This window comes from Anguilla anguilla, chromosome 4 (assembly GCF_013347855.1).
Source record: "Anguilla anguilla isolate fAngAng1 chromosome 4, fAngAng1.pri, whole genome shotgun sequence".
In the NCBI taxonomy this organism is placed as follows: Eukaryota; Metazoa; Chordata; class Actinopteri; order Anguilliformes; family Anguillidae; genus Anguilla; species Anguilla anguilla.
Window position 1 is genome coordinate 60,356,418 of NC_049204.1, and position 27,101 is coordinate 60,383,518.

Here is a 27,101-nt window from a genome sequence, read left to right on the forward strand (position 1 = left end):
GTTCCCCGGTCATGGTCAGCGTGTTGAGTTCAGTGGTCATGGTCAGCATGTTGAGTTCACTGGTCATGGACAGTGTGTTCAGTTCCCTGGTCATGGAGAGTGTGTTGAGTTCACTGATGATGAAAAGTGTGTTGAGTTCACTGATGATGAAGAGTGTGTTGAGTTCACTGATGACGAAGAGTGTGTTGAGTTCACTGATGATGAAGAGTGTGTTGAGTTCACTGGTCATGGACAGCATGTTGGGATTATTGCACCTTTCTGTAAATCAAGTGCTGAAGCCATTTTCACATGCTAAATGTGTTTCATTAAACAATTAACTGTTTACAAGTTTCCACAATTTAAAAATATTTTATTGCCATATGGAGGAACTCATGTAAAAATATATAAGTAATTTAAACTACATTGCTGTATAAACAAAGACATGCCCCAAGGAAAACCTTACAGATGGGTGTCTAGCATTTATGATTTACTCTTCAGATGAAAGAAAATTTTAAAATCATCCATTTGCATAAATTCACCAAACGTTCAAATTGTTTGAGAAAAATTGTAAAATACACCTTCTGTCCACTAAAAACAAACATCTGCCATGTTTCAGATACAATGTCTTGTATTTTTGGTCGAGCTCAAAGACAAGCTTAATAATAATAATAATAATAATAATAATAATAATAATAATAATCATAATAATAATAACCATCATCATCATCATCATCATCATAATTGTTATTATGCAACCCTTGACAGAACAGAACTTAAGATAGCATATGACTCATCTAGGTGCAGTCATGATTGCTGCTATGATTACAGTTATAATTATGATTATGATTGTTATTGTTGTTTTCAAGAGGTCCACTTTTTTCCTTTTAAATTATACATTTAAAAAAAATATTTCCTCCACCCCCACCCCCACTCCAAACAAAAGTAAAAACATAAGGAGAAATTAAAGGTTTGCTTTCTATATTCCCATCAGAGTGGAATTTTCCCATTGGGATTGAAGTATAGAGCTTAATTATGATTGGGTAAAAATATGAACAGGGACCTGGAGTTTCCAGCACAGAGAACGAACAGGTGTTCCTTATATTTGATACGACAGTTTTATTCAATAGCTCGCTGTGTGTGTGTGTGTGTGTGTGTGCTTGCTTGCAACACTTCTGTGCTTTAAACATTGCTTGGCACACGGTCAGTAATGCATTAATGGTATCTATAAGATGAATTTTAAACTCTTCCTAACACACACACACATGCACGCACGAAAGTTAATTATTTGGGTTAAAATATTTCACTTTCTCTGCCATGTTTTTTCACTGTGTGAAAAAAACGCAGCCATTTCTCACTCGCTGCTTCCAAGATGAGAACACCCAGAACGGGTTTCTTTAAATATAATATCTGTCGCACCTTCTGACAGTTATGACATGACGTTTTCTAAATCGCATTTCTCGGGTTTATATAAGCGATGTCACGGAATTGTCTTATCCACGAACTTTCAGGGAATGCGCCTGAAAAAAAAACAATTTACCAGGGTTCGGTTTAAAGATGTATGCTCTGCAAATATCTCTCATATTATTTTATTCAAACATATTATTTTATTTTTTAGCCATTCAGTCGCTTAAAAAAACAACTTAATTTCTTGAAGTTATCTTTCATTTGCTGAAAATAAGACGTGGTTCAACTCGGCGCTTCAGTGACATCTAATGGTGACTCAGTTTCACAGCATATAATTTAACGCACGAACAGTAAGGCTATATGAATGAAACCCCAGACAAACCCTAACATGAAAAAAATAAATAAATAAAGTGAAAAATAACAAAATGTGCGCGTGTGCCGCTTTCAGTTACTGCTCTGTAGCATATTTACCCACACGATGTGACTAATTTTAGTTCTCGTTAAAATCAAACTATTTAAAATTAGGCGTATGAATTAGTTAGGCACATGAACGATATATCAATGGCTTATTTTGAGCGCAGCTCACTTCCTGTCCACCAAACACACATATTATGTAACGCGTATCACCTTTATGTTCAAGGTACGTAGGCTTATTCAATTTCTTTTTTATTGCCGTGTCGAATATGGGATTTTATCATGAGCTGAGCAAACGGACAGCTGTTCAAGGAAGCCGGGCTTAGACGGAATATTTGCATATTTTGCTGTCCGGTATACGTGAAACCAAATCAGCTAGCATTGTTCCTTATTTAGACTAATATAAAAGGCGACCAGAAAAGACAAGGAAAAGAAAGTAGCCCGTGATCTGCTAGCTGCTGGCTGTACGAAAAGGTTGCATAGAACCGGCAAGCAGCACTGCGCGCGCCCAAGTTGGAATGCGCGAGGGGATTTATTCGGATATTAATTCGCCTGAACGAATTTATCAGTAGGCTGATGTGAGCGATTTGTGTTTCGGTTGTACGAAGTGACCAGCGATCTGCCTAGACTCAGGTAAGCGTTTCTGCGACGTCACCAACCTTTTTTTGTGTTTTGTAATTCTAGAAGTTGTTTAAAAAATGCTCACTGCAGATGTAAGTAGCCTACTGTTCGATGTTGAATACATTATCAGCCTTTTATACCAGACTTTTTTTTTTCTTTTTCTTCAGCCTGAATGTGACCTGTATAGTCTCCTACTTTAAGGGTACATTATCTGTCCCTAACCAACCCAATGCATAATGGTGACTTATTTTATGACTTAAATGTGTGTGTGTGTGTGTGTGTGTGTGTGTGTGTTTCCCAAAACTTCCATGACAGATTTGCTAAATGAACAAGTAATCTTCGGACATTGCAGATCACTATAGCAATAAATTCAATGCAAGGCAATTGGTTTCAGACAATTAAAACACATTAAAATAAAAGGCAAAGACATTGATGCAAACAGCCTGCAGATTACAAACAACGAAGCTTCTCAAACTCAATACAAACACAAAGTGCAGTAAAAGTGAATAACTGTAAAATAAATAAAGAAATGAAACAACAACGACAATAATAAAACATCTTTAAAAGTGCAGCAGCGCTTCTGCTTCTTGATCCATTTCCCACAATGCAATGTGCAATGCTGAACAGTGAAACTTATGCAGTGCTTTAACGGAGACAATCTGCATTAATGCGGTATGTTGCCCGAGGCGCTTTCTAACAACGGTGGCTTGCGCGCGTGGTTATGGTGACGGCGGTCAGAGTGTTAGAGCACCAGAGCGGTCTGGTGATGTAAATTAATCAAGATTAATTCGTTCGTTTTTTGTAGTACAAGCCTGGATATTGGCATTGTGTTTGCTCATTGAATGTGCGTGACATGGTTATAATAATAATAATAATAATAATAATAATAATAATAATAATAATATATACATATTTTTGTTATATACTTATTAATTTTTGGTGCTTTCCTGTTATTTGCCGATATAGTTGTTTGACATGGATTTATAGTTCATTAAGACTGTTGTAAAGTAATACCAAAAACAATCATGTAAATGAATGGGGACGTAGAAGTCAAAGTTGGTATGAAAACCTGCATTCTCGGGGCCCTCAATGGCGCGTGACTGGGCACCGCTGGGTTAAAGCAACAGGCTCGCAAGTGCATAGTTTGTCGGGAGATCGGGAGAGCAATGGATGGGAGTGGAGGCATCTGGTACAAAGAGCAGAGCCATGTGTTGTCCATCTCTCTCTCTCTCCCTCTCTCTCTCTCTCTCTCTGGCGAACTGGCGAGTCTGTCTGAAAAAAGAAATGTTAACAAGAGTGTGTCCTAGAAACAAAGATTAAAATACATATATCCGAACAGATGATTAATGATAACATGGTCCGCTAATGGAACCACGGCTGCTGGCACTCAAACTTGCTACGGTCTGCGGCGATCTCTCTGGTACCGTGTCTCTGTTTAAAGTCCTGTGTCGTACCGGCTTCCATAGACGGACAGAAACGAACGGCCAATCTGTTACGTAACGCGCAAAATTGTTTAGAACTGTCAAACTGACATCTTAGCGGGTCAACTTCTGGGAACCGATACGTTTTTTAAATGTGTGTGTGTGTTTTTTTTTTTTTTTGGGAAGACAATGATCTTCAACGTTCTAGGACTTAAATTTACTCTTAAGCCTGTAACATTGGTATAATTAAAATATTTCATCATTTAATTAATATTGTTAAAAAAAAAACCAATTTAAACTGTATGTGTCATTGAAGCTCTTTGAGATTGCTCACAATAAGTTGCTAGTATTACACTGAAACATCAAAGCCACATAAGCATGCAATAATAAGCTGGAAAAAGATTTAGAATTAGAATTTTAAAAAGGTTTTTTACTTCTCAAATGTTAGGCGTACTATTTTATTTCTATGTTAGCTGGCCTGACATTAAGTTCACGGAGCGCACTCCCAAATTATGCTTCCTTTCTAGCTCTAGCTGGGGCAGACAGATATGGCCTGGCACAGGAAACCAGCCTCTGACCTCTGGAGAACACAGGAAGTGATACCGTTCGCCTGACTCTGGGACGAGACACGCTCTCTCTCTCCAGAATGTGACGCATCTTCTGTCCTCTCTTGGATTTTCTCAGGGCTGAACGATCCTGACAGAGGAGTGCGGTTTTGGTTGCCGGGAGAAACAGAGAGGAGTCCTGTTTGGTTGCCAGGAGGTTGCAGTGTGATTGGCCGTAGAGTCCCTCGCCCCCTGGGAAGGTGGATGCGTTGAGGGAAGGTGCAGTGATGCTGGCCAAGGTGGCCCACAAGAACAGCAAGGCTGATAAAAGAGCATCGCTGGTGGCTTCGAAAGCAAAATGGAGTCGGGTGGACGAGCAGCCGACGCCCAGGCTGAGTGCTGATGGCAGGGCCGGTAAGGCTAAGGACCGTAGCGACGGCAGGCACTGATACGGGAGGTTACGCGTCTGTATGTTTGTGTGTGTGTGTGTGTGTGTGTGTGTGTGTGTGAGTGTACGTGTTTGTGAGTGTGTGTGTGTCTGCATTTGTGTGTGAGTGAGTGTCTATGTGTGTGTGTGCTTGTGTGTATGAGTGAGTGTCTGTGTGTGTGCACTTGTGTGTGAGTAGGTGCGTATGAGAGTGTCTGTGTGTGTGTGTGTGTGTGTGTGTGTGTGAGTGAGTGTGTTTATGTGTGAGTGAGTGTGGGTGTGTCTGTGTATGTGTCTGTGCGTCTGTGTCTGTGCGTGTGTGTATGTGTGTGATGGTCTGTGTGTGTTGGTGTGCGTGCGTGCAAGCCTGCGTTTGTGTGTGTATTGCTAGGATGGAGTGGTGCAGGGTCAGCACTACACGTTGGTGGGGCCAAGGGGGGCTGCAAGTTCAAATCCTAGGCGTGGAAGTTGCTAGTTTACTCCTCATGTGAGTCAGACTGCTTAACTGTAGTGCCACACTGACGCACTCTTAGGCTTTTGAAAATCACCCAGTAAAATCTGTACATTTTTGTGTGTTATATATGTAACCGTCTAAACACACCGTTTGTGCCTTGTGCTGTTTGACATTTAGTTTTTGTTTAGTTTAAAATGTTCCCGCAATGGTCATTGTTAATTCAGCCCGTAAGGCTTGTGTGGGTACAAATGGACTGCATGGAGAACACATTCTGCCCCCGTCTGAGGAACATCCACTCCATCGGATCTAATGTAACGTGAGACGTCTGGCTGTGCAGAATCTTCCAGAGACTCTCGTTAGCAGCAGGGCCTGATGGGACAGATAAGAGCCTTTATTGGTGCGCAGATCTGACGGTCCTTTTCCTCTTGAACAGGAAACTATAAACAAGACAGTGTGCAGCAGTGGCTCATGTCCAGCTGTCAGTAAGTATGACTCTTTTGGTTCCTGAACGGCAAAGGGGATATTTTTTGTAGCTTTATTGTGCTTTTTAAATAAGAGCCAAAGGCTACAACTCCATTCAGGCCTTTTTTTAATATAAATGTTATTCTTGTACTCTTCTAATGTGTAATTTTCCATTGCTAGGTTGCACCACATGACAAACTTGTCACTTCCTATCTGTCCCGCAGATAATTTCGAATCCATTTTAATCCAATTAGTAATGCTGTTACCATCCAAATACATAAGGCTAACATGATTTTTCTTCGTAGACGAATGAAAACAAAACAACATAAATATCCTTGATTCAAGAAAATAAAAAGAAAAATCTGATATATGTAATTTAATATTAAGACTGTGTTTCACTGAAAAAATATCAAAATACATAAGGCTTTAGTGTTACGTAACGGCAGCGGAAAAAATTTGAGTCGCGAATCAAAGTTTTCCCCCTTCCCGAAACACTTCCCGACCCAAAAACATTACCCTATTCTTGCCTTAAATCTAACACATATAGAGTCTCTAACCCTAAAGATTGATGAAAACATTCTGAATATATAAGGCTATCATGTTAGGTGCCAACAGTTAAAAATTGGGAACATCCAAAATAGATGACCACTCGTTGCAATAACCCTTTCCCTAGCTCCCAAATATAGCCGCAATCTTGTCACAATCCTACATTTTTCCATATTCATAACCCTATCCCTAATCTCAGTACTAATCATTCATAAGCATCACATTAATTTCCTGTGACAAAATGTCAGTCCTTTATCAAAAAAAGAATACTCTGACAATATACTGAATTATGGAAATATTGAAACACATTTAAAATATATATGCACATATAAAAATTATTTTGGTTTTCTGAAGATCTAATACATAATGAAGTGGACTCAAAATGTAAACATTTAAAGAGTTTTAAAACTTGAGAAAGGGAGATCAAAGGGGTCACAGAGGGCTGCATCTGTGGTCGCCCCCTTCTGGTTCTCGGTGGTATTGTTTTTTTGTTTTTTTTTCCATCTCTACTCCTTTGATGGGATTGGCTGTTTCCTTGCAGGGAGCAGGTGAAATCAGACCCTGACCTGGATGCTTCAGGTAAGATCTATTATCCTCATCTCTCTCATTAATACAATCATCAGTTCTATCAGGATTATTACATGCTGTCATGTGGCCTTTTTCTGCTGCTTCAACATCTTTTTCCTCTTACCTGTCATCATCATCATCACCACCATCATCATCTTTATCAACATATTTATTTTCCTGTCAATTTATCTGTATCTGTTCTTTAAGTAACAATTTTTAGAGAAGAGGCTACACTTTACTGAAGTCATTAATAATAACGTCTGATAAAAATGTACTTATGTTTATCAAAGACTAATAATATTAAACGTGTGATGGAAAAGATACGGCTTCAGTTCAGTACTGGCAGCGTGGTTGGATTTTGGATCAAAAATAATGAATCCATGTAACAATGTATGAAGTGTGCAGGTGAATGTATAATATTATCAGACTTATTCAGAACGCCTCATGGAAACAGTGTACATCGAAACGAAACGAAGCGTAAAGAGACGCACTAAACGCAACAGACGATGATTCATAAATTATTCATCACCGCTCGGTGAAGAAGTAGAAGAAATCACCGGCTACCGTAGTGCCGATTTAACGCAGTGATGCAGTTTACATACAGGGCTTTTGCGTGGCTTTGCCACATGATTTCTTGAATCGGCAGACGCCACCGCTTGCGTGATTTTTGCGAGACGGTGAGGTATTTCCGACGTGCTGAGAACTCGCGCTTCCCACTTTTCCACCAGCATCGCAGAGCGCCGGTTTCACACGTTCCCTTGGTGACGGCGCGTGTAGCGCACCCTCACCCTTCCGTCAGTCTTGGCGCTGGGATGGTACTACTATATGCAAGGTCGGTGCATTCAAATGCCATGCAAACCAGGCCTGCGACGGACCCTGGCGACAACAACACGGGCAAGCAATGCGATGGGCTTGAGAAACCGGCTCGGAACATCTTTATTTTCATAATCACTTATTCTATTTCGTTTTTGACAAAGACGCGTGGCCGCTATTGTGTAATGGTTCGATTACCACTGCTACGCTGACACAAGGTAAGCGTCCCGCATAGTCACGTGAGGTTAAGTAAGTGTTGTGGTATATCGCAGGTCAGATAAATATGGTTTGAGTGTAGCCCATGGTCCCTGTGTCGTTGCGAACTGAAAGTATGATCGTGCTTCAGTGTGCGGCCAAATTGAACATGCAACTTCCAAGGCTTTAAAAGGTTTTTATTTATTTATTTATTTATTTATTTATTTATTTATTTATTTATTTATTTAAATCTGTGTGGATCTTTGTTTCTTTCAAACACCATCAGAGCCACTGAAGAGACAGGCCAGCGGGGAGGATGACTTAGTGCTTGGCGTAGAAGGTAAATGCCATCATTGTAATGTTTGTATGTTGTTGTTTTAACAATTAATGAAAAAAAAAAAAAAACAAATCAATGTGCCTGGTCATGTGGAAACCTGTTCTGACAAAACTGACTAAATCAGTTTTGTGAGATGAAGCATTGCTGAGATTTGAAATGGAAGCCAAAAGTGAAATGCTACAGCTAACAAACAGGGCTAGTGGTTGGGTAGGAAGCGGGAGCTCGAGGCCAGTAATGCTGCTGGTTTTCATTCCTCCCCTCTAATCAGGGACTGACTTACACCTGGAACACCAGGTGAGTGGAATCTCTAGCCAATCAGTGACATTAATAAATCAATTAGCCATCAGGTATGAAAGAAGACCAGCGGCACTACTGGCCTTTCAGGCCAGGGTTGAGTGTTCCTGGTTTTGAATGAGAGAGGTGTGTCGGGCTCTGTCCAAGGTTTCTGCTGGTTTGTTTAAGGGAAGGTAGAACGCTGTGGATCAAAATGTCACCAGTTGTCGACCCCTGGTTTTTGGTCTTGCAATGTCTTTGTGATCCCCAGTCACGTTCGATCAATGCAGTGAATGAATTGACCATTAAACTGTGAGGTCATAAATGGGCGTAATGTTCTATGTGCAGGTTCAGGTTCTCTCATTTAAGTTCTGTTTAGTTCCTCGGTTGGCTGAAAAAGATGGCTTCCCCCCGATGGGTGTGTTGGAACTCATTTGAGGTCACATTAGCACAGAGGACATGACAGAGAGGATGGAGCAGCCAGTGGCAGAACTAAATGTTCAGTTCAGTTCAGTTTCCTTTTTGCGAAAAGAGCAGTGTCTCAAAGCACAGCCCCCAGCCCCCAAAGTGCCAGCGGGGAGGGGGGCAATGGGCAGTACAGGCGGTCAAAAGGCGGTCAAAGAAAGCTCCTGGCTCCTGGTCATCACCCCTGACAGACACGGGGCAGAATACATTGACTGGTGACGGTGTGAAGAGTGGAGTGTTGGGTTAGGGCAACGGGCATATACGTGCATAGTTTGTCGGCAGAGTCATGGATAACACGGAGGCATCTGGTACAGAAAACAGAGCCACGTGCCCTCCATTTCTCTCCCTCTCTCCCCCTCTCTCTCTCTATCTCTCCCCCCCCTCTCTCTGTCTCTCTCCCTCTCTCTCTCTCTCTCTCTCTCCCCCCTCTCTCTCTGTCTCTCTCCCTCTCTCTCTCTCTCTCTCCCTCTCTCTCCCCCCTCTCTCTCTCTCTCCCCCTGTTTCTCTCTGCATTGTATAAATAAGGCTGTGGGCGCGTGATAGATTCCAGGCCTTGCTTCTGTCACCTGCTTTAGCAAAATCTGCAGCCTGTGTGTGTGTGTGTGTGTGTGTGTGCATGTCTGTGAATGCCTCTGTGTATGTGTGTGTGCGTCTGTGTGTATGTATGTGTGTGTGTGTGTCTATATGCCTCTGTGTGTGTCTGTGTGTGTGTACCTGTCTGTATATCTGTGTGTGTGTATGTGTCTGTGTGTTTGTGCGTGTGTGTGTGTGTGCACACGTGTGTGTGTATGTATCTGTGTGAGTGCATTTGTGCATATTTATGTGTCTTTGTTGTTTGTATGCAGTTTGTGTGTGGGTGAATGTATTTGTGTGTGTGATTGTCAGTGTAGGTATGTGTGTGCATGTGCATGCACACTCTTATGTACACAGAAAACAACCACTGAACTGATTGCTGGCCTTAAAAAGAAGTAGAGGAGAGAAGAAGGAGAGAGGGAGGGAGGGAGAGGGAGGACAGGGAGTACAGGAGAGAGTAAACAGGAGGGTGTCTTAGGCAGTGTGCCCAAGGACATTTGGCACGCCTCGCTCCGCTCCCAAAACAGCCGGTCACATTGCCAAGACGACTACACCAGAAACAGCCAGTCACATCGCTGAGAACACTGAACCAGAAACAGCCAGTCACATTCCAGGGAACCCTGAACCAGAAACAGCCAGTCACATCGCTGAGAACACTGAACCAGAAACAGCCAGTCACATTCCAGGGAACCCTGAACCAGAAACAGCCAGTCACATTCCAGAGAACCCTGAACTAGAAGCAGCCAGTCACATTCCAGGGAACCCTGAACCAGAAACAACCAGTCACATTCCAGGGAACCCTGAACCAGAAACAGCCAGTCTCATCACTGAGAATACTACACCAGGAACAGCTTGTCACATCCCTCAGAATTCTGGACCAGAAACAGCCAGTCACATCACTGAGAATAGTGAACCAGAAACAGCCAGTCACATCACTGAGAATACTGAACCAGGAGCAGCCAGTCACTTCCCTGAGAATAGTGAACCAGAAACAGCCAATCACGTTCCTGAGAATACTGAACCAAGAACAGCCAGTCACATCCCTGAGAATAGTGAACCAGAAACAGCCAATCACATTCCTGAGAATACTGCACCAGGAACAGCCAGTCCCATCCCAGCGAATTTTGAACTAGAAATAACCAATCACTTCTCTGGGACTATTGAACCAGAAACAGCCAACACCCTAGGAATTCTGAACCAGGAACAGTCAGTCACATCACTGAAGATACAGCCATAGTATCAGTTATTCACATAAGAGGTACAGCTTTGGGAACAGCTAATCATAGGATATTCTGAAAACAGCCATACACACTAAGGATACTGGACTGGGAACAACCAGTCACACTAACAATGAAGCACATTGGGAACAGACAGTCACATTTATGACACTGAACTGAGCAAAGCTAATAATTTACTGAGGATGCGTGACAGGGAATGGCCAGCCACAGCCAGGATACAGCCACTAGGACTCAGTAAGCATACTGCACTTAGTGCAGCTAATCCCGTCACTGATGGACGCTACATTTGGAGAAACCAGTCATGACCAGAAAGCTGTGTAGTGAACAGCCAGTCACTAACCCACTGCTAGGCCAGGATGTTCGGATGATCATGTTCAGTTCTCCCTCATACCAACAGCTGTCCCGCTGGGAGGGGTGTGCAGTTGACACCATCAACTCTCTCTCTTCCTCTCTCCCTCTTCCTCTCTCTCTCTCTCTCTCTCTTCCTCTCTCCCTCTCCCTCTTCCTCTCTCCCTCTCTCTCTCTCTCTATACCTCTCCCTCTCCCTCTCTCTATACCTCTCTCCCTCTCCCTCTCTCTCTACCTCTCTCTCTCTCTCCCTCTCCCTCTCCCTCTTCCTCTCTCTCTCTATATACCTCTCTCCCTCTCTCTCCCTCTCCCTCTCTCTCTCTCTCTCTCTCTCTATACCTCTCTCCCTCTCTCTCCCTCTCCCTCTTCCTCTCTCTCTCTCCCTCTCTCTCGCTCTCTCTCTCTACCTCTCTCCCTCTGTCTGCCTCCACTAGTCTCTCTTTGTCTCTACCTCTCTTTTGTGTGTCTCTGTGTGTGTGGATCAGGGCCTACCGTATGTGGAGGGAATTGAGTGTCCTGTACAGGAATGCGATAGTGGGTGGGGCGGGGGGGGGGGGGGGGGGGGGGGGGTGGGGGGGGGTGGACCCTTGGCTCCCTGAGGAGCAGCCTCTCCCCCAAATGGAGACGATCCTCCCTGAGGGTGCAGAGGGGAGGACAGCTGCCTGCGGGCAGGGGGGAGGCGAAGGTGCTCTCAGCCGAACTGCGAAAAAAATAAAAAAAATAAATAAAAAGATGAGCAAAGTCCTGGCTCGATTGCTTCCGAAGCGGCGATGGAGGAGGGAAAGCGCTGGAGAAGCATAAAAGCTGCGCGTCAGACACGGAGAACCGGGGCGTCGCGCTGACCTGCCGCGTTAAGCGCGGAAACTCCGCCGTTTCGCCGCCCCCCTCAGAACAAAACCGTAAATATCAGGGGGTTAAAAAAAAACCCTCCCCCCTCCCCCCCCCCCCCCAAAAAAAAGGCAACAAATAACCTCCATCACTTTGAATTCCAGGTCATTCTGTCCTTTTCTCTCCAACAGCCTCTTTATATGGTAGAAACCCAGAGCTCAAGACTGCTGAAGAGGTCCCGCGGTAAGACTACTTTCTTGTTTGTTCTAACGGTTCTGCTAACTGTTTTCCGCCGGTCAAATTTACTTATAATTCTTTCCAGTTGTACATTATACATTTGATCATTGAAGATGTAAACATTGAAAAACTCAGCGTGATAGAAAAGAATAAAGATTATTGACATAGTAAGTCACTGTGTGTAAGGCAGTATTTGCTCGGAAATGGAGGGCATGAATTTTTAAAATTATGTTTGGAAAGAAGCGAGTCAGTCTGAAATTGATAGACCTGCTGGTACTGTCAGATGAGTCAGCCGAAGCCCGGGGTGCACGGACACTGTCACATCCGTCGCCAGCAGCTCGTATTTACCTTGCAAATGTAAAACACACTCACCTGTGTGACAGCCCTGCCTGCTGCTCCTTCACAGACAGACCATAATCTACATCACAGATATAAGTTATGAAAGCAAATGAGTGAGATTAGGGCTGTGGGTGAGGAGGTGTCCCTTAACACGCTGCTCGAGAAAAAAAATAAAGTAAAATTTAATTATGTATTTATTCAGCACATGAGTGTGAGTAAATGCTGTTGTACACACGACTTTGAGAACGTATGTGGCCTCCCGCCTAGTTTCTTGTTTAGGTTCATTTTAAATAAAAGGGATAAGTGAACAACTTGCAAGTCTTATAAGTCTGTGCAATAAATGCAAAGTAACTTTTTTTTTTTTAACAGTGCCCTCTAAAAGTATAGGAATGGTAGAGTGAAATTAGTTATTTTTGCTATATACTTAAGGTATGCGGATTTGAGGTCAAAGGCTGAAAATGAGACAAACGTACAGACAATCAGCTTGTATTGCATGGTGTTTACATGCCTACACGTTTTACCATTTTACAGAAACAGCCGTTTTTGTGTTGAGGTTGCCCACTGTTAGCTGAGGGGTTACATTATTTACAACAATCATTTGACCCAGTTCTACCCTAAAATGTCATTGTTTGATGCCCCCTGACATTTGTTTGATTCCCCCTGATGTCTGTTTGATGCCCCCTGATGCCTGTTTTTTGTCCCTAACCAGGAGTCCGCAGGCGGTACCCCCCCTGACTCGCTGGAACAGTCTGACATCTGCTGTTTCGGCACAGTCTGCAGCTCTGAGGTATGACCCCTTTCCCTTTTAACTCTGACCTCTATCACCATAAGAGGTCAGAGTATGGAAACCATAAACAGAAGGGTTATCCGTGAGGTATTTTTATATGTGAAGATTTATCCACGCTGATCGGAACTTCTTCATCAGCTTGTCCTTCAACCCATATTTGTCGTCTTCGTCCATCTATAAACACTGAATAATGAAGATGATTCTATGGAACGTGATTACATGACACAGAAAATCTATCAGAATATTTCTGCAATGAAATGCAAACACTGCACAGTGTAGCGTAATGCTCTTTAACATGTTACAGAGTGAGGGACGTGATGTAATGCTCTATAATGTGTTACGGTATGATGGATGTAACATGTTAAATGTGATAGATGTTTTGTAATTCCCTGTAGTGTAATGTAATGCTCTGTAACATGATAAACTGTGATGGATGTGATAGATGTGTGATGGATAACAGTGATGCTGTACAATGCAATGTAATGCTCTGTAATGTGTTGGAGTGTGATAGATGTTCTGTAACGTTGTGCATTGTAATGTGTTACAGTGTGATAGATGTTCTGTAATGCTGTGCAATGTAATGCAGTTTAATGTGTTGCAGTGTGATAGATGTTATGTAATGCTGTGTAACGTAATGCAATGTAATGCTCTGTAATGTATTACAGTATGATATACGTTCTGTAATTCCCTGTAATGTGTTGCAGTGTGATAGATGTTCTATAACTCCCTGTAATGTGTTACAGTGTGATAGATGTTCTATAATTCCCTGTAATGTGTTACAGTGTGATAGATGTTCTATAACTCCCTGTAATGTGTTACAGTGTGATAGATGTTCTATAATTCCCTGTAATGTGTTACAGTGTGATAGATGTTCTATAATTCCCTGTAATGTGTTGCAGTGTGATAGATGTTCTATAACTCCCTGTAATGTGTTACAGTGTGATAGATGTTCTGTAACTCCCTGTAATGTGTTGCAGTGTGATAGATGTTCTATAATTCCCTGTAATGTGTTGCAGTGTGATAGATGTTCTATAACTCCCTGTAATGTGTTGCAGTGTGATAGATGTTCTATAACTCCCTGTAATGTGTTACAGTGTGATAGATGTTCTATAATTCCCTGTAATGTGTTACAGTGTGATAGATGTTCTGTAATTCCCTGTAATGTGTTACAGTGTGATAGATGTTCTGTAACTCCCTGTAATGTGTTACAGTGTGATAGATGTTCTATAACTCCCTGTAATGTGCTGCAGTGTGATAGATGTTCTATAACTCCCTGTAATGTGTTACAGTGTGATAGATGTTCTATAACTCTCTGTAATGTGTTACAGTGTAATGGACGTACTGAACCTGTGGCACGATGACCCCGAGGAGCTGCTCCTGGAGCTGGGCTTCGGCAGCGAGGAGCCCGACATCTCGGCCCGGATCCCAGCGCGGTTCATCAACCACCAGTCCAGGGCCCAGGGGATCAACATCCAGGTGTTCCTGGAGGCCCATAAGAACCGCTTGGATCTGGAGAACCCCGACGTCAGCAGTAAATGGCTTTAAGCTCTCTATGCTCTTACAGGCAGCCGTGTGTTCATGCATGCATACTGTACGGTGGTTTACGGAGCCCCAAAGGGAAACGGACTCGGTGTACTGTGCTGACAGGGGGGTCAGCAGCAGGGTCTGATAAGGAGACGGTGCTCGGTTGCAAAGTGTCCTACTGGAACAGTATTATGTAAAAGTTAGGTTCTCCATAATACAGTGTATTCATGTTTTGTATTGTTGGGAAGCTGGCGACATGGGGAACAAGTCGGTGTCTTTGGTGGTGGGGCGCTGACTAAAGATCTTGATGCCAATGGGTCAGCGCCCAGCCAGATACAAAGGTTAGCCCAGTGTAGCATGCTTGCAGAGATAGCACAAGCAGGATCAGCGATGTACTGTTTTTGTTATCTTTGTGTCTTTATTTGATGACTTGGTGCTTTGCTTTGTTCTTTGAATATATATAAGGGGAATGGTACAATAGTTCGGGGAGAGTCATCAGTACAGCCTCCTATGCACCATTCGCGAATAGTCATCTCACTACGCACACTTTATGCATCTGTTTATTACCGCCATTGCACATTCTGTAAAATAAACTGCATTCACTTTAACCTGGCGTTCCTTTGTTGACTGTTACCTCTGCCCACGTAGCAGGTTTAAGGTCCTAACGTACACGTAGAATTCAGGATATCAGCACCCCGCAGTCACTCGACTGTACACTAGTGCCGCAGCAAGATACACAACTGTATCTCTGCAGGCTACGCACGCCAGAGGCACGTCCGCGTCCGCTACGCTAGATAGCGATCCGTATAGCGCCACGCTGCTGGCGGGCCACTTGCGGACTCCTTCTATGCACAGCCGTTAGCACAGAGGAAAGGTTAAAACGCCATTTTGGGGTCAGATAACCGAGACAACATTAAAAGAATCCCATTCCAGTGGCACCAGCTTACACCACACACCTTCCTCCACCACTCGGATACTTCCGCTGTTTGTTGTATCTGAGGGGATTCTTACAATGCATATATACGTACATACATTGTATATACATCCTTAAATACATATACACGCACACACACGTACACAGTTACTGGGTGATCGCGTTCAGCTTGTGCAAGTCTGCACCGCACAGCTGTGTGTGCTGTTGTGAATGCCCTACAATTCTGTGTAGAAGCGTATCCCCTCATAGTGAAGCTGTGCAAGTGGGACCTGATGTGGAAAAACAGTGAGGCAGTGTGACAGGAGGATGCTTGAGACCGACTGATAAGGCCGTACTGTAAGCTGCCCTGTGCTAATCGCTCCTAGTTCCGGAAACATCTTTCTCTCTGACACTGGCAGATATTTCATTCCCGAGCATTCTTCTGTCTCATGACCCACCCGTTGGACCGCTGTATGACATCATAAACCATGACAGTTGGTCACTGTCCTCATTTTCTGTTGGGTTTTGTGAGGGGCTGGTTGTGATTGGACCAGTCTTTGTTTCCAATTACGTCATCCAGTTCCCTTGAAGAGGAAAACCTTCTTGGAATAAGTAATTAATATACTTCACTGAGTTAACAGGAACTGTGATGCCATGTTTTCTGATTACAAAATAGTCTCTCTCTCTCTCTCCCTCTCTCTCTATATTTCTCTCCCCCTTTCTCTCTCCCTCCCTCTCCCCCCATCTCTGTTTTACCCCCCTCTCCCCCTCTCTCTCTCCCCCCCCTCCCTCTCTCCCCCCGCTCTCTCTCAGGTCGCTTCAGGCAGCTGGAGGTGCTGCAGCAGGTGACCTCGGCGTTCTCCGCCCTGGTCCCGGCCACGCCCCCTACGCCCGCCCCCGCGGTCAAACTCTCGCCCGCGTCCCGGGAGCGGCGGCGGAGACTGGGCATGCTCTTCCGCCGGGCCTCCAAAAAGACCCTGAGCATGAACCAGGGCCAGCAATCCCCGCCCGCCGACCCGTCGGCCAATCAGGAGCCGGACCTGTCTGACAGACGCCCCGCCCTCAAGCACAGCCGGCCGGGGCCCCCCGAAAACGCTGGCCTGACCCCTCTGGTGGAGGAGCAGAGCCCCAACGCCAGCCAGGACGCCTGTGACCCCCCCGCCGCGGGACCCCCGCCCCTCCCGGGGGAGAGCCCCAGGCCCCAACTGAGGCGGGACCCCCCTTGCATTGCCCCCAGGTCCCCTCTTCGGAGGAAAAGCCCTGGAGACATGAAGAGCCCAGAATCCTTCGAAATAGAGGAGGTGAGCACTGGGACAGCCGCCCCCCTTTAAAGCCTGATATTTATCTCTTTCAGGAACGGCCTGATCTGTTTCAGGATTTCAGAGCAACTTCTGCTCTTCGTTATTTCATCAGCCGAGCCATTTACACCATCGGACATTCTAGCTGTATTCTGTGGTGTGAACAGCAGCTGATATGCTTGCGCTTGTACCTGTTGTTACATTGTTTCATATTGATTCACAGTGGCCATTTCCTCAAAGTAAAAAAAAAAATATATATAATATATAAAAAAAAACATTTAAACCAAGATGGAAAAAGTATTGCCCTGACTGTGTAAATTGCCTCACTGAAGTATGCAAATGAATTATGGCATGCAAAGACGCTATAAAAGATAGTGGGGGCAGGGGGAGATAAAATTTAAATGCGCTTTTTGTTTTAATGTGACTGCTGCAGATCCACAGCTTCGATGAGGGCAGTGCAGTTCGGAGCGCTGCGGAGCTCGGAGAGTCTGCCGGTAAGAGACTGCACTTTGCTGCGCTCTTTATTAATCCTTTAAGGTGTGAGATCAGAAACATGTGCTTAGAGCGTTCTTAACTGAGCATTCTAATGCTGATGTCACAATCAGCGCTGGTAACTGGAAGCGGATGGAGTTCTAGAACATTGACTTAGAACAAAAATTTAAAAAACATCTCTTCAAAAACCTACTCTTCAAACGGTTAAATGTGCTTTTAGTGCAAGGTTGGGCAATACCGGTCCTGGAGGACCAGTGTATGTGCAGGTTTTTGTTTCAACCGGTTACTCTGGCTAAATGAGCTCATTGGCTGTACACACCAACACTGGTTCACTCGTATAATGGTCTTTGGCTGTTGTTCATGCGCTTATCAGGAAATGTAGATAAAATGCGAGATGGCTAATTGAACGTTCAGGCTACTTAAGTATTTAAGCCGGAATGAAAAGCTGAAACAGTTACGGCCCTCGTTGCCTAGTGCCAGAGAGCGGCTTCGCTCCGTGGACTAGCGACCCAATCCGGGGACCTTCAAAACCTGCGGTTGCTCGTTAGAATAACAGGTGAACATTAAAGAACAGGCGATGGGATGTTGTACAGCTTTGGGGGAAGTGCAGGGAACCAGCGCTGGATTGTGTCCGGATGGGCTGAGACGGTGTTCATTCGGTTTCCTCGCACCGTGTTTAACTTCTTGCAACACAGCGCCCTCTTCTGGTGGTCGTAAAGCAGCGCATCCTGCTCAGACCGACCAGCCAATTAGCCGTTTTATATGTTACGTCCCATGGCAGTTACTCACAGATCTCCTGTATTCCTGCATTCTTTACTTGCCAACCTGGATAATTTTTCTGTTGCTCCTTCCATCGGTTACCATAGATGAATGTTAAAGTCACCGTTTCTGTTCACGAAGAGATGTTCACGTGTATGTTAAAGCTTCCCAGGGTTGTTTGGAGAGGCACAGGCCCTAGGGGAGTGTCAGGCCAGTTTTCACACGCTGCTGGATGCTGTCTAGCCTGTAGGAAAGATGGTGGGTGAAGGAAGGCTAAATGTCCTGTTATTGTCTTTAAACCAGTACTGGGTCTTGCCTTTAAAAAAAAATATTGATGTTAAAAAATAATAGATATGGAAACTTATACATATGTATCCTGCTTCTTTCCCGTAGAGGCCCGGTTCCTGAGGACGAGCAGCTGTCAATCAGACAGCAGCGGCTTTCTGGAAGAGCCTTTCATCCCCTGTCTCTCCCAGCAGGCCTCCCCTGTGCCTGAGCTGTTGAAGGTATAGTGTAACACACAGTTCTGACATCACATGTTCTATGACTCGCATGTACCTGAGCTGATGTGACATCACCTGTCCTGTGACTCACATGTACCTGAGCTGATGTGACATCACCTGTCCTGTGACTCACATGTACCTGAGCTGATGTGACATCACCTGTCCTATGACTCACATGTACCTGAGCTGATGTGACATCACCTGTCCTATGACTCACATGTACCTGAGCTGATGTGACATCACATGTGCTGTGACTCATCTGTACCTGAGCTGATGAAGGTAGAGTGTAACACACAGTTCTGACATCACCTGTCCTGTGACTCACCTGTACCTCAGCTGATGTGACATTACTTGTCCTGTGACTCACCTGTATCTGAGCTGATGAGGGTAGAGTGTAACATACAGTTCTGACATCACCTGTTTTATGACTCACCTGTACCTGAGCTGATGTGACATCATCTGTCCTATGACTCACCTGATGTAATATCACCTGTTCTATATTGCACTTGTACCCTCACATTAAGAAAATATTAAGCCTCTAACTGCGTCATCCATTTGAATGCACCACTAATGCTATCATTTACATAATTTATGTCACTGTCTAGAATTTCCACAATAAAATAAACCACACTTTCACACACTCAACTTAGTCAAATGAAACCTCAGAATTTCTTCTCCTTGTGCTTAGTGATTGAAATACGTGGAATGTGAATTCCTCAATGAATAGATAGGGATTTGTTGTCAACTGACATTTGCTCTTGCCTTTGGGTCACAATTAAATGTAAGGATTAGTTTGTTTTCTTCACCAAAATTTGGCTGAAAATATGTGTTGTTTCGGTTCAGACCCATGTGCTAAACTGGAGCTTTTCTGTTGAACCCCAGGGGGGGACATCTCTCGAGGGTAGTTTATGCTGAAGCAGTTGTAGCCAGATCTAAAGCTGATGTTTAGGAGATCTTTTGAGATGCATAAGCCTGGGTGTTTCAGTGCAAATAATACTGTGTTTCTTTTTTTTTTTTAGGCTTTACACAACCTTTCAGGAGACAGCACAGATAGCCAGATCACTGTGAAAGAAAGCACTGATATCCCCTACAGAATGGACAGCCCGACAAGTGTAAAAGAAATGACTGATATCCCCAACAGAATGGATAGCCCAACCACTGTAAAAGAAAGTACTGATATCCACTACAAAATGGATAGCCCGACAAGTGTAAAAGAAATGGCTGATATCCCCAACAGAATGGATAGCCCAACCACTGTAAAAGAAAGCACTGATATCCCCTACGGAATGGATAGCCTGACAACTGTAAAAGAAAGCACTGATATCCCCTACAAAATGGATAGCCCGACAACTATAAAAGAAAGTACTGATATCCCCTTCAGCATGGATAGCCCAACCACTGTAAAAGAAAGCACTGATATCCCCTACAGAATGGATAGCCGGACAAGTGTAAAAGAAATGGCTGATATCTCCAACGGAATGGATAGCCCGACAAATGTAAAAGAAAGTACTGATATCCCTTACAGAATGGATAGCCCGAAGAGTGTAAAAGAAAGTGCTGATGTGCCCTACAGAATGGATAGCCCATCAACTGTAAAAGAAAGTGCTGATATCCCCTACAGAATGGATAGCCCGACCACTGTAAAAGAAAGCACTGATATCCCCTACAGAATGGATAGCCCATCAACTGTAAAAGAAATGGCTGATATCCCCAACAGAATGGATAGCCCAACCACTGTAAAAGAAAGCACTGATATCCCCTACAGAATGGATAGCCCGACAACTGTAAAAGAAATGGCTGATATCCCCAACAGAATGGATAGCCCGACAACTATAAAAGAAAGTACTGATATCCCCTACAGAATGGATAGCCCGAAGAGTGTAAAAGAAATGGCTGATATCCCCAACAGAATGGATAACCCGACCACTGTAAAAGAAAGCACTGATATCCCCTACAGAATGGATAGCCCGACAACTGTAAAAGAAATGGCTGATATCCCCAACAGAATGGATAGCCTGACCACTGTAAAAGAAAGCACTGATATCCCCTACAAAATGGATAACCCGACCACTGTAAAAGAAAGCACTGATATCCCCTACAGCATGGATAGCCCAAAAACTGTAAAGGAAATTGCTGATATCCCCTACAGCATGGATAGCCAGCTCACTGTAAAAGAAAGCACTGATATCCCCTACAGCATGGATAGCCCAAAAACTGTAAAGGAAATTGTTGATATCCCCTACAGCATGGATAGCCCCACAACTGTAAAAGAAAGTGCTAATGTGCCCTACAGAATGGATAGCCAGCTCACTGTAAAAGAAAGTGCTGGTATCCCCTTTATCACAGATAGTCAGACCATTGTAAAAGGAAATGTTGATATCTCCTATAGCAAGGATATCCATAAAACTGTAGAATACAGCTGTGATGTCCCCAATAATACTGGCAGCTCCATCACTGTAAAAGAAAGGGCTGATATACCCTCTAACTACAGTCTTATCACCATAAACAAATGTGCTGATATCCCCTATATCATGAACACCTCAATCACTGTAAATGCATATGCTGATGTCCCCTATAGCACAGACAGCCCAATTGCTCTGATAGACTGTGCTGATATTCCCTATAAGTACAGCATGATCATTGTAAACAACAGTGCTGATATCCCCGATGGCATGGATAGCCATATCACTGTAAAAGAAAATGTTGATATCCCCTACAGCATGGATAGCTCTATCACTGTAAAAGAAAGTTCTGATATCCCTTACAATACAGAGAATTGGATTTGTGTGAATGAAGTGTCAGACCTCCCCTGCAATATGGACAGTGAGGGGTTAGAGAAGAAAAAGTTGGATCTCCCCTATAGAACAGAGTCTGGAATATCTCTAAAAGAAGACTCAGGAATCCCCTTTGTATCGGACAGTCGGAGCTTGCTAAAGGAAAACTCCAGCCAGGGGGCAGCAGACTCACCACAGACAGCAGGTCTGGAGACTGATGAGACCACAGACAGCGAGGAAGTGGAGATTTCCCAAAATCCTGTGGTGCAAATGAAAACTGGGCCTGTCCCAAGCCAAACGCGTGACGATGGCGAGGACCCTGGTGCTCCCAGGGCCAGCTTTGGAGAAATTAAAACGGGAAGCAGAGTGAAGGAATCAGCCAGCCCAGAAGAGGAAGAATCCTTGCTCTGTTCCAAAAGTAAGAACAGCCTCCAGCCACAAGGGGGCATTGTGGCTCGGAGAGGAGGATCTGAGTGGGCACAGGGCTGGCTGGAGGAGTCTACAGATGCAGCCTTCCCACACCGGGAAGAAAGTGAAACCGATGGTAAGCAGCAGCCCCTGAGTTTTCTTCTTCTTCTTCTTCTTCTTCTTCTTCTTCTTCTTCTTCTTCTTCTTCTTCTTCTTCTTCTTCTTCTTCTTCTTCTTCTTCTTCTTCTTCTTCTTCTTCTTCTTCTTCTTCTTCTTCTTCTTCTTCTTCTTCTTCTTCTTCTTCTTCTTCTTCGCAGCAAGAATGTGATACAAGGAACTTCTTTATGATTATTGTTACACAGTTGGTGCGGAGTCCTTCAGGCCGGATTGGGCCAGTTTTGGATCCTCCAAGTCAGTCTCGGTGCAGATGCGCTCCTCCCTGCCCTCCATCTCCCAGACGACCCGCCGGAGGTGCCCGGCGCCCGCGCCGAACCTCCGACGGGAGATGGCCGATGCCATGGCGGCCGCAGCAGCAGCGTCATCGCGTGGACAGGGCAGGAAGCTGAGCCAGGGGAAGCCGCGGAAGAGGTCAGCGTCCCTGGACACGGGACGGACTTGGGAGGAGGAGGAGGGGGAGGGGGAGGAAGAGGTGGGGCGCTGGGAGGCGGGGATGATCGCTGGGACGCGGTGCTGCTGCGTGTGTGACCACCGCTGCTCCTGCTGCTCCTGGCACACACACTGTCCCACAAGAGAACACACCAGCGCTGGACTGCCGCTGCTCCACCAATCAGCAGCCCGCTCCTCTCCTTTTACTGTGAGTCTGTCTCTTATACACACACAGACACACACACACACACTATACTCACACACTCACACACACAGACACACACACACACACTATACTCACACACTCACACACACAGACACACACACACTATACTCACACACTCACACACACACACACACACACACACACACACACTATACTCACACTCAACCACACACGCACACACACACACTATACTCACACTCACGCACACACACACACACACACACACACAGACACACACACACACACTATACTCACACTCACGCACACACGCACACACACACACACAGACACACACACACACACTATACTCACACTCACGCACACACACACACAGACACACACACACACACTATACTCACACACTCACGCACACACACACACACAGACACACACACACACACACTATACTCACACTCAACCACACACGCACACACACACACACACTATACTCACACTCACGCACACACACACACACAGACACACACACACTATACTCACACTCACGCACACACACACACACACACACACAGACACACTATACACACACACTCACGCACACACACACACACACACACACACACATCTGATCCCTGCTTTTCTTCTTCCCCATGCCCCGCCCCTGGGCAGTTCTCATTGGACGAGCTGGAGGGGATGGTGCGATGTATGCGGAGGTTCCGCGGTGTTCTGGAGGACGTGGAGGAGCAGCTGCAGGAGCAGGAGGCACAGGTGTACAGCGACTTCTCCGACCTGGACAGGTACAGGGCGTGTCTCCTCCAAAATCCTGCCCCCAATTTCTCCCACATTCTCCCCACACAGCCCAACAAAGCTAGTCCACTGCATAAATAACTGTACAAAAAAAAAATGTTTAAAAAAATACTCCTTACCCATGGAGATTTGCCCAAGGGTTGGTAATAAATACACAAATATACACACACATGCAAAAGGCGAATATTAATAAATCACACATAAAATTATTTTTAAAAGAGTATCGCAGACAGAGTGCGGTGTGATGATCACGTACGGAATGAGCGCAGAACCTTTAGAAAGGTCCTCCGCGCCCAGGTGTGTAATCACCTGTAGGTCTGGATTTGACACGCGTGGCCAGAAAGCAGGGAGATTCCGCTGATTCCGGCTCCTTCCGCAGGGAGGACGCGGCGTCCGTCCGGGCGCTGCGAGCGGAGGTGAAGAGGGAGGCGGAGCTCCTGGAGACGCAGCTCACTGAGCTGGCCCAGCACTGCGACGCGGGCATCACAGCGGTACCCGTTCACCAGCCGAGCCAGGACTTACAGATCCCTCTCTCTCTCTCTCTTTCTCCCTCTCTTTCTTTCTCACTCCCTCTCCCTCTGTCCCTCTTTCTCTTTTGTTCTCTCCTCTCTTGCTCTCTCCTCTCTCTATCTCTCTCCCATATAAACACTCCCCCTTTCTTTTTCTCTCTCTTTCGTATAAACTCTCCCTTCTCTCTCTCTCTCCCTCTCTCTTTTTCTCTGTCTCATATAAACAGCCCCCTCACCCTTTCTGCCCCCTGTCTCACTCTCTTTTTTTTCAATTCTGTTCACAGGTGTCTCATTTTGTGGGATTTTGTTTTTTGTGTCTGCTCTTAGCTCTGCCGTCTTTGTTTTTGTTTGGGCTTTGTGAGTTTTCTTTGAGGTTCTCTCTCCCTCTCTTTCCCACTCCTCTTCCTCCCACTCTCTCTCTGTCCTGCTCTGTTTCTGGGTGGTTTTACCTTGAGAGTGGTTGTTTTTTATCTTTGTTTCTAGCTTTTTTACAGTCTTAGTTTTTTCTGGGCTCTGTGAGTCTTTGAGATCTCTGATCATTTTGACCCAAATAATGGGACTTCGAAAAAGTCTCTCTCTCTCGCTCTCCCACACACCCTCTTTCTCTCTCTTTCTCAACGTCAGTTGTAAGCAGTTTTAAGCTGTTTTACTGTCATGGCCTTACGCAGCTGTAGCAGCTGGAGGTACATCCTGTTAAGGTGCCGTTCTAGAGTGAAACGATCAGCGTTCGAAAAAAGGCGAAAACTAAACCTGACTCTCCCTTTCCCCCCCCGTTTTCCGGACTGGTTCTTGCAGAAGATGCAGAGGCTCCTCGATGAGCAGTCCCAGCTCTGCATGCAGCTGAGGCTCCCCTCCGAGGCCCCCCACTGGGGCCCCGCCCACGACCGGCAGGCCACGCCCCCCGGCCCAGTCTCCGCTGTGCCCGGGTATTTGAGTGGCAGGTGCGTGGCCACTCAGTGCTGCCTGCTTCCGGACCTGCTGGTGAGCGGCTCCTCCCTATCCGCGGATCTGCTGCCGGGGACGCAGTGCCCCTCCCTGCCACCAGAGGGTGCCCTCACACCGGCGCACGCCACGACCGCCACCCGGCGGAACCCGCCCAACAAACAGGACGTACTGGCCTTCGCGGGTTTCTTTCAAAGCGTGAGTCAGACTCTGGACCGCTACCCTGAATGTGGCGTGTAAAAAAAAAAAACCAAAACATTAAAATGTTTATCGTCGCACAGAATTATATTTTCACGTTCTGAGGATTTTTCCGTGTTCTTCTGTCTCTGTTTCCTTTCAGCTCAAGGATTCGTTACGGCACTCGGTCCACAGCGACTGTTTGGAGTGAACAGGAAGATCCAGGAAAGAGCAACTGCGGTGAGTTTTAAAATCAGTTGAATGTGTCATTTTAAAATCAGTTGAATTCCGACAGGGTGCACTTTTAGAAGTGTGAAATGTCACCTGTTGATTATCTCATTCTGCGTACACCAGGAGTTTCAGTGTAGTTAAACAGTCTGGTACTGAATCGCTATCGTACCCATGGTAACCGTGAATGGTGGCCAACTTGACTGCAGAGGGACTGCGCAGCTCAGCTGGGGGACTGCAGAGCGACTGCACAGTGCAGCTGGGGGACTGCAGAGGGACTGCGCAGCTCAGCTGGGGGGCTGCAGAGGGACTGCGCAGCTCAGCTGGGGGGACTGCAGAGCAACTGCGTAGCTCAGCCGGGGGAAATACATAAAAATGGGAGCATAGGAAGTAAAATGGCATTTAAATGATCTTTTAAAAAAAATTTTCTTCAGATGAGCAGGATATAAAACGTGAAATATGAAATTTAAAATGTTTTTTTTTTTTCTGTTTGTGCCAGGCCATCGAAGATGCAGTTTGTCAAGGAAGATGAGTTCTAACTCAAGATTTGTAATTTTTTGGAATGTTTTTATACATATATATTTTTTCACCTGGCTTGAAGAAATACTTATACATACTATTTTTGTTATGACTTATTGAAATTGAGTGGCTTGTGATACATTACAGATTTTGTTTCTCAATGCTAGAGAAGCATTTAAATACCAGTCGGTTCATGGGGATTAGCACTGTTTGAGTTATAGTGAGTGTGTGAACACTAAGTGTAAATAAAAGTCATATAAACATTACAGCCTACAAATCTTTTTTTTATTTTATGTGTTATTGTCTGCTTTTTCACTAAATTCTCTGGCAATGCAGGCTATTTCTTAAAGTAATAAAGTCCTGTATGAGTCTAATGAAAGGAGAATGACATTTTAATAACCTATTTGCACCTCTAGCTTAAGCTTTAGAATGATTTAGAAGTCACAATTCTTTACGTTGAATTTTTTGTATTGAGTCAGTGTTCGTTTGAGCGTATTTAAAAGCATGAAAGGAAATTTCAAAACAACCGAATGGACAAATGATGGAGAGAAGCTGTCGATTCTGAGCCGTGGGCTTTTTTACCTTTAAAGGAAATGGCTGGCTCTCTGCGTAATCGCCGGTGTGTTAATTATGGAAATAAATGCGGGAAGAGGGGATGGGGGGGGGGGGGGGTGTCGATTCAGGGCCCTCTTAAAGCCGAAACAAAGGCGGATGGTCCCTTTTCGTCACGAGCAAACTCAAGAGGTGCTGCATCCAAGCAAGCCTTGTGTCAGCACAGGAAGAGATATATACCTTGAGCTCCATAATGTTTGGGACAAAGACTTTTTTTTTTGGCTCTGTACACCCACAATTCTAGATTTATAATAAAACAATTCACATGTGGTTAAAGGGAACATTTTCAGCTTTCATTTGCCGTGTAGAAATCACAGAACCTTTCATAAACAGTCCCCCCATTTCAGGGCACCATAATGTTTGGGTCGCATGGCATCACGGGTGCTTCCGATTAGTCAGGTGCTTCTGTAGTGCAAGTAAAAGGGAGTTTATTCTAGTTTGATTGCCTTCTAAGTCTGTTACTGCCGTTTGTGAACATGAGAACCCAGAGTTGCGCCAAATGAAATTAAAAGAAGCCATGAAGAGGCTGGGAAATAAGAGAGAACTACCAGAGACATAAGGCAGACCTTAGGC

General features: G+C 44.9%; 1 protein-coding gene across 2 annotated transcripts; it reads left to right on the forward strand.

Moving 5' to 3' along the window:
• Positions 1 to 1,856: 1,856 nt before the first annotated feature.
• Positions 1,857 to 26,182, forward strand: itprid1 (ITPR interacting domain containing 1). 2 transcript variants are annotated; one of them, XM_035413910.1, is made up of 18 exons: positions 1,857 to 2,023; positions 4,524 to 4,798; positions 5,699 to 5,747; positions 6,815 to 6,852; positions 8,135 to 8,188; positions 12,102 to 12,153; positions 13,196 to 13,273; positions 14,602 to 14,804; positions 16,524 to 17,011; positions 17,442 to 17,502; positions 18,653 to 18,765; positions 19,782 to 22,080; positions 22,307 to 22,758; positions 23,404 to 23,531; positions 23,921 to 24,032; positions 24,846 to 25,190; positions 25,333 to 25,409; positions 25,897 to 26,182. In XM_035413910.1, the coding sequence occupies exons 2-17, from the start codon at positions 4,672 to 4,674 to the stop codon at positions 25,378 to 25,380; spliced, it is 4,647 nt and encodes a 1,548-aa protein (XP_035269801.1). In that variant the 5' UTR covers positions 1,857 to 2,023; positions 4,524 to 4,671; the 3' UTR covers positions 25,381 to 25,409; positions 25,897 to 26,182. The 2 variants fall into 2 exon arrangements, with proteins under 2 accessions (XP_035269801.1, XP_035269800.1); XM_035413909.1 differs by lacking the exon at positions 1,857 to 2,023 and adding an exon at positions 2,053 to 2,430.
• Positions 26,183 to 27,101: the final 919 nt, after the last annotated feature.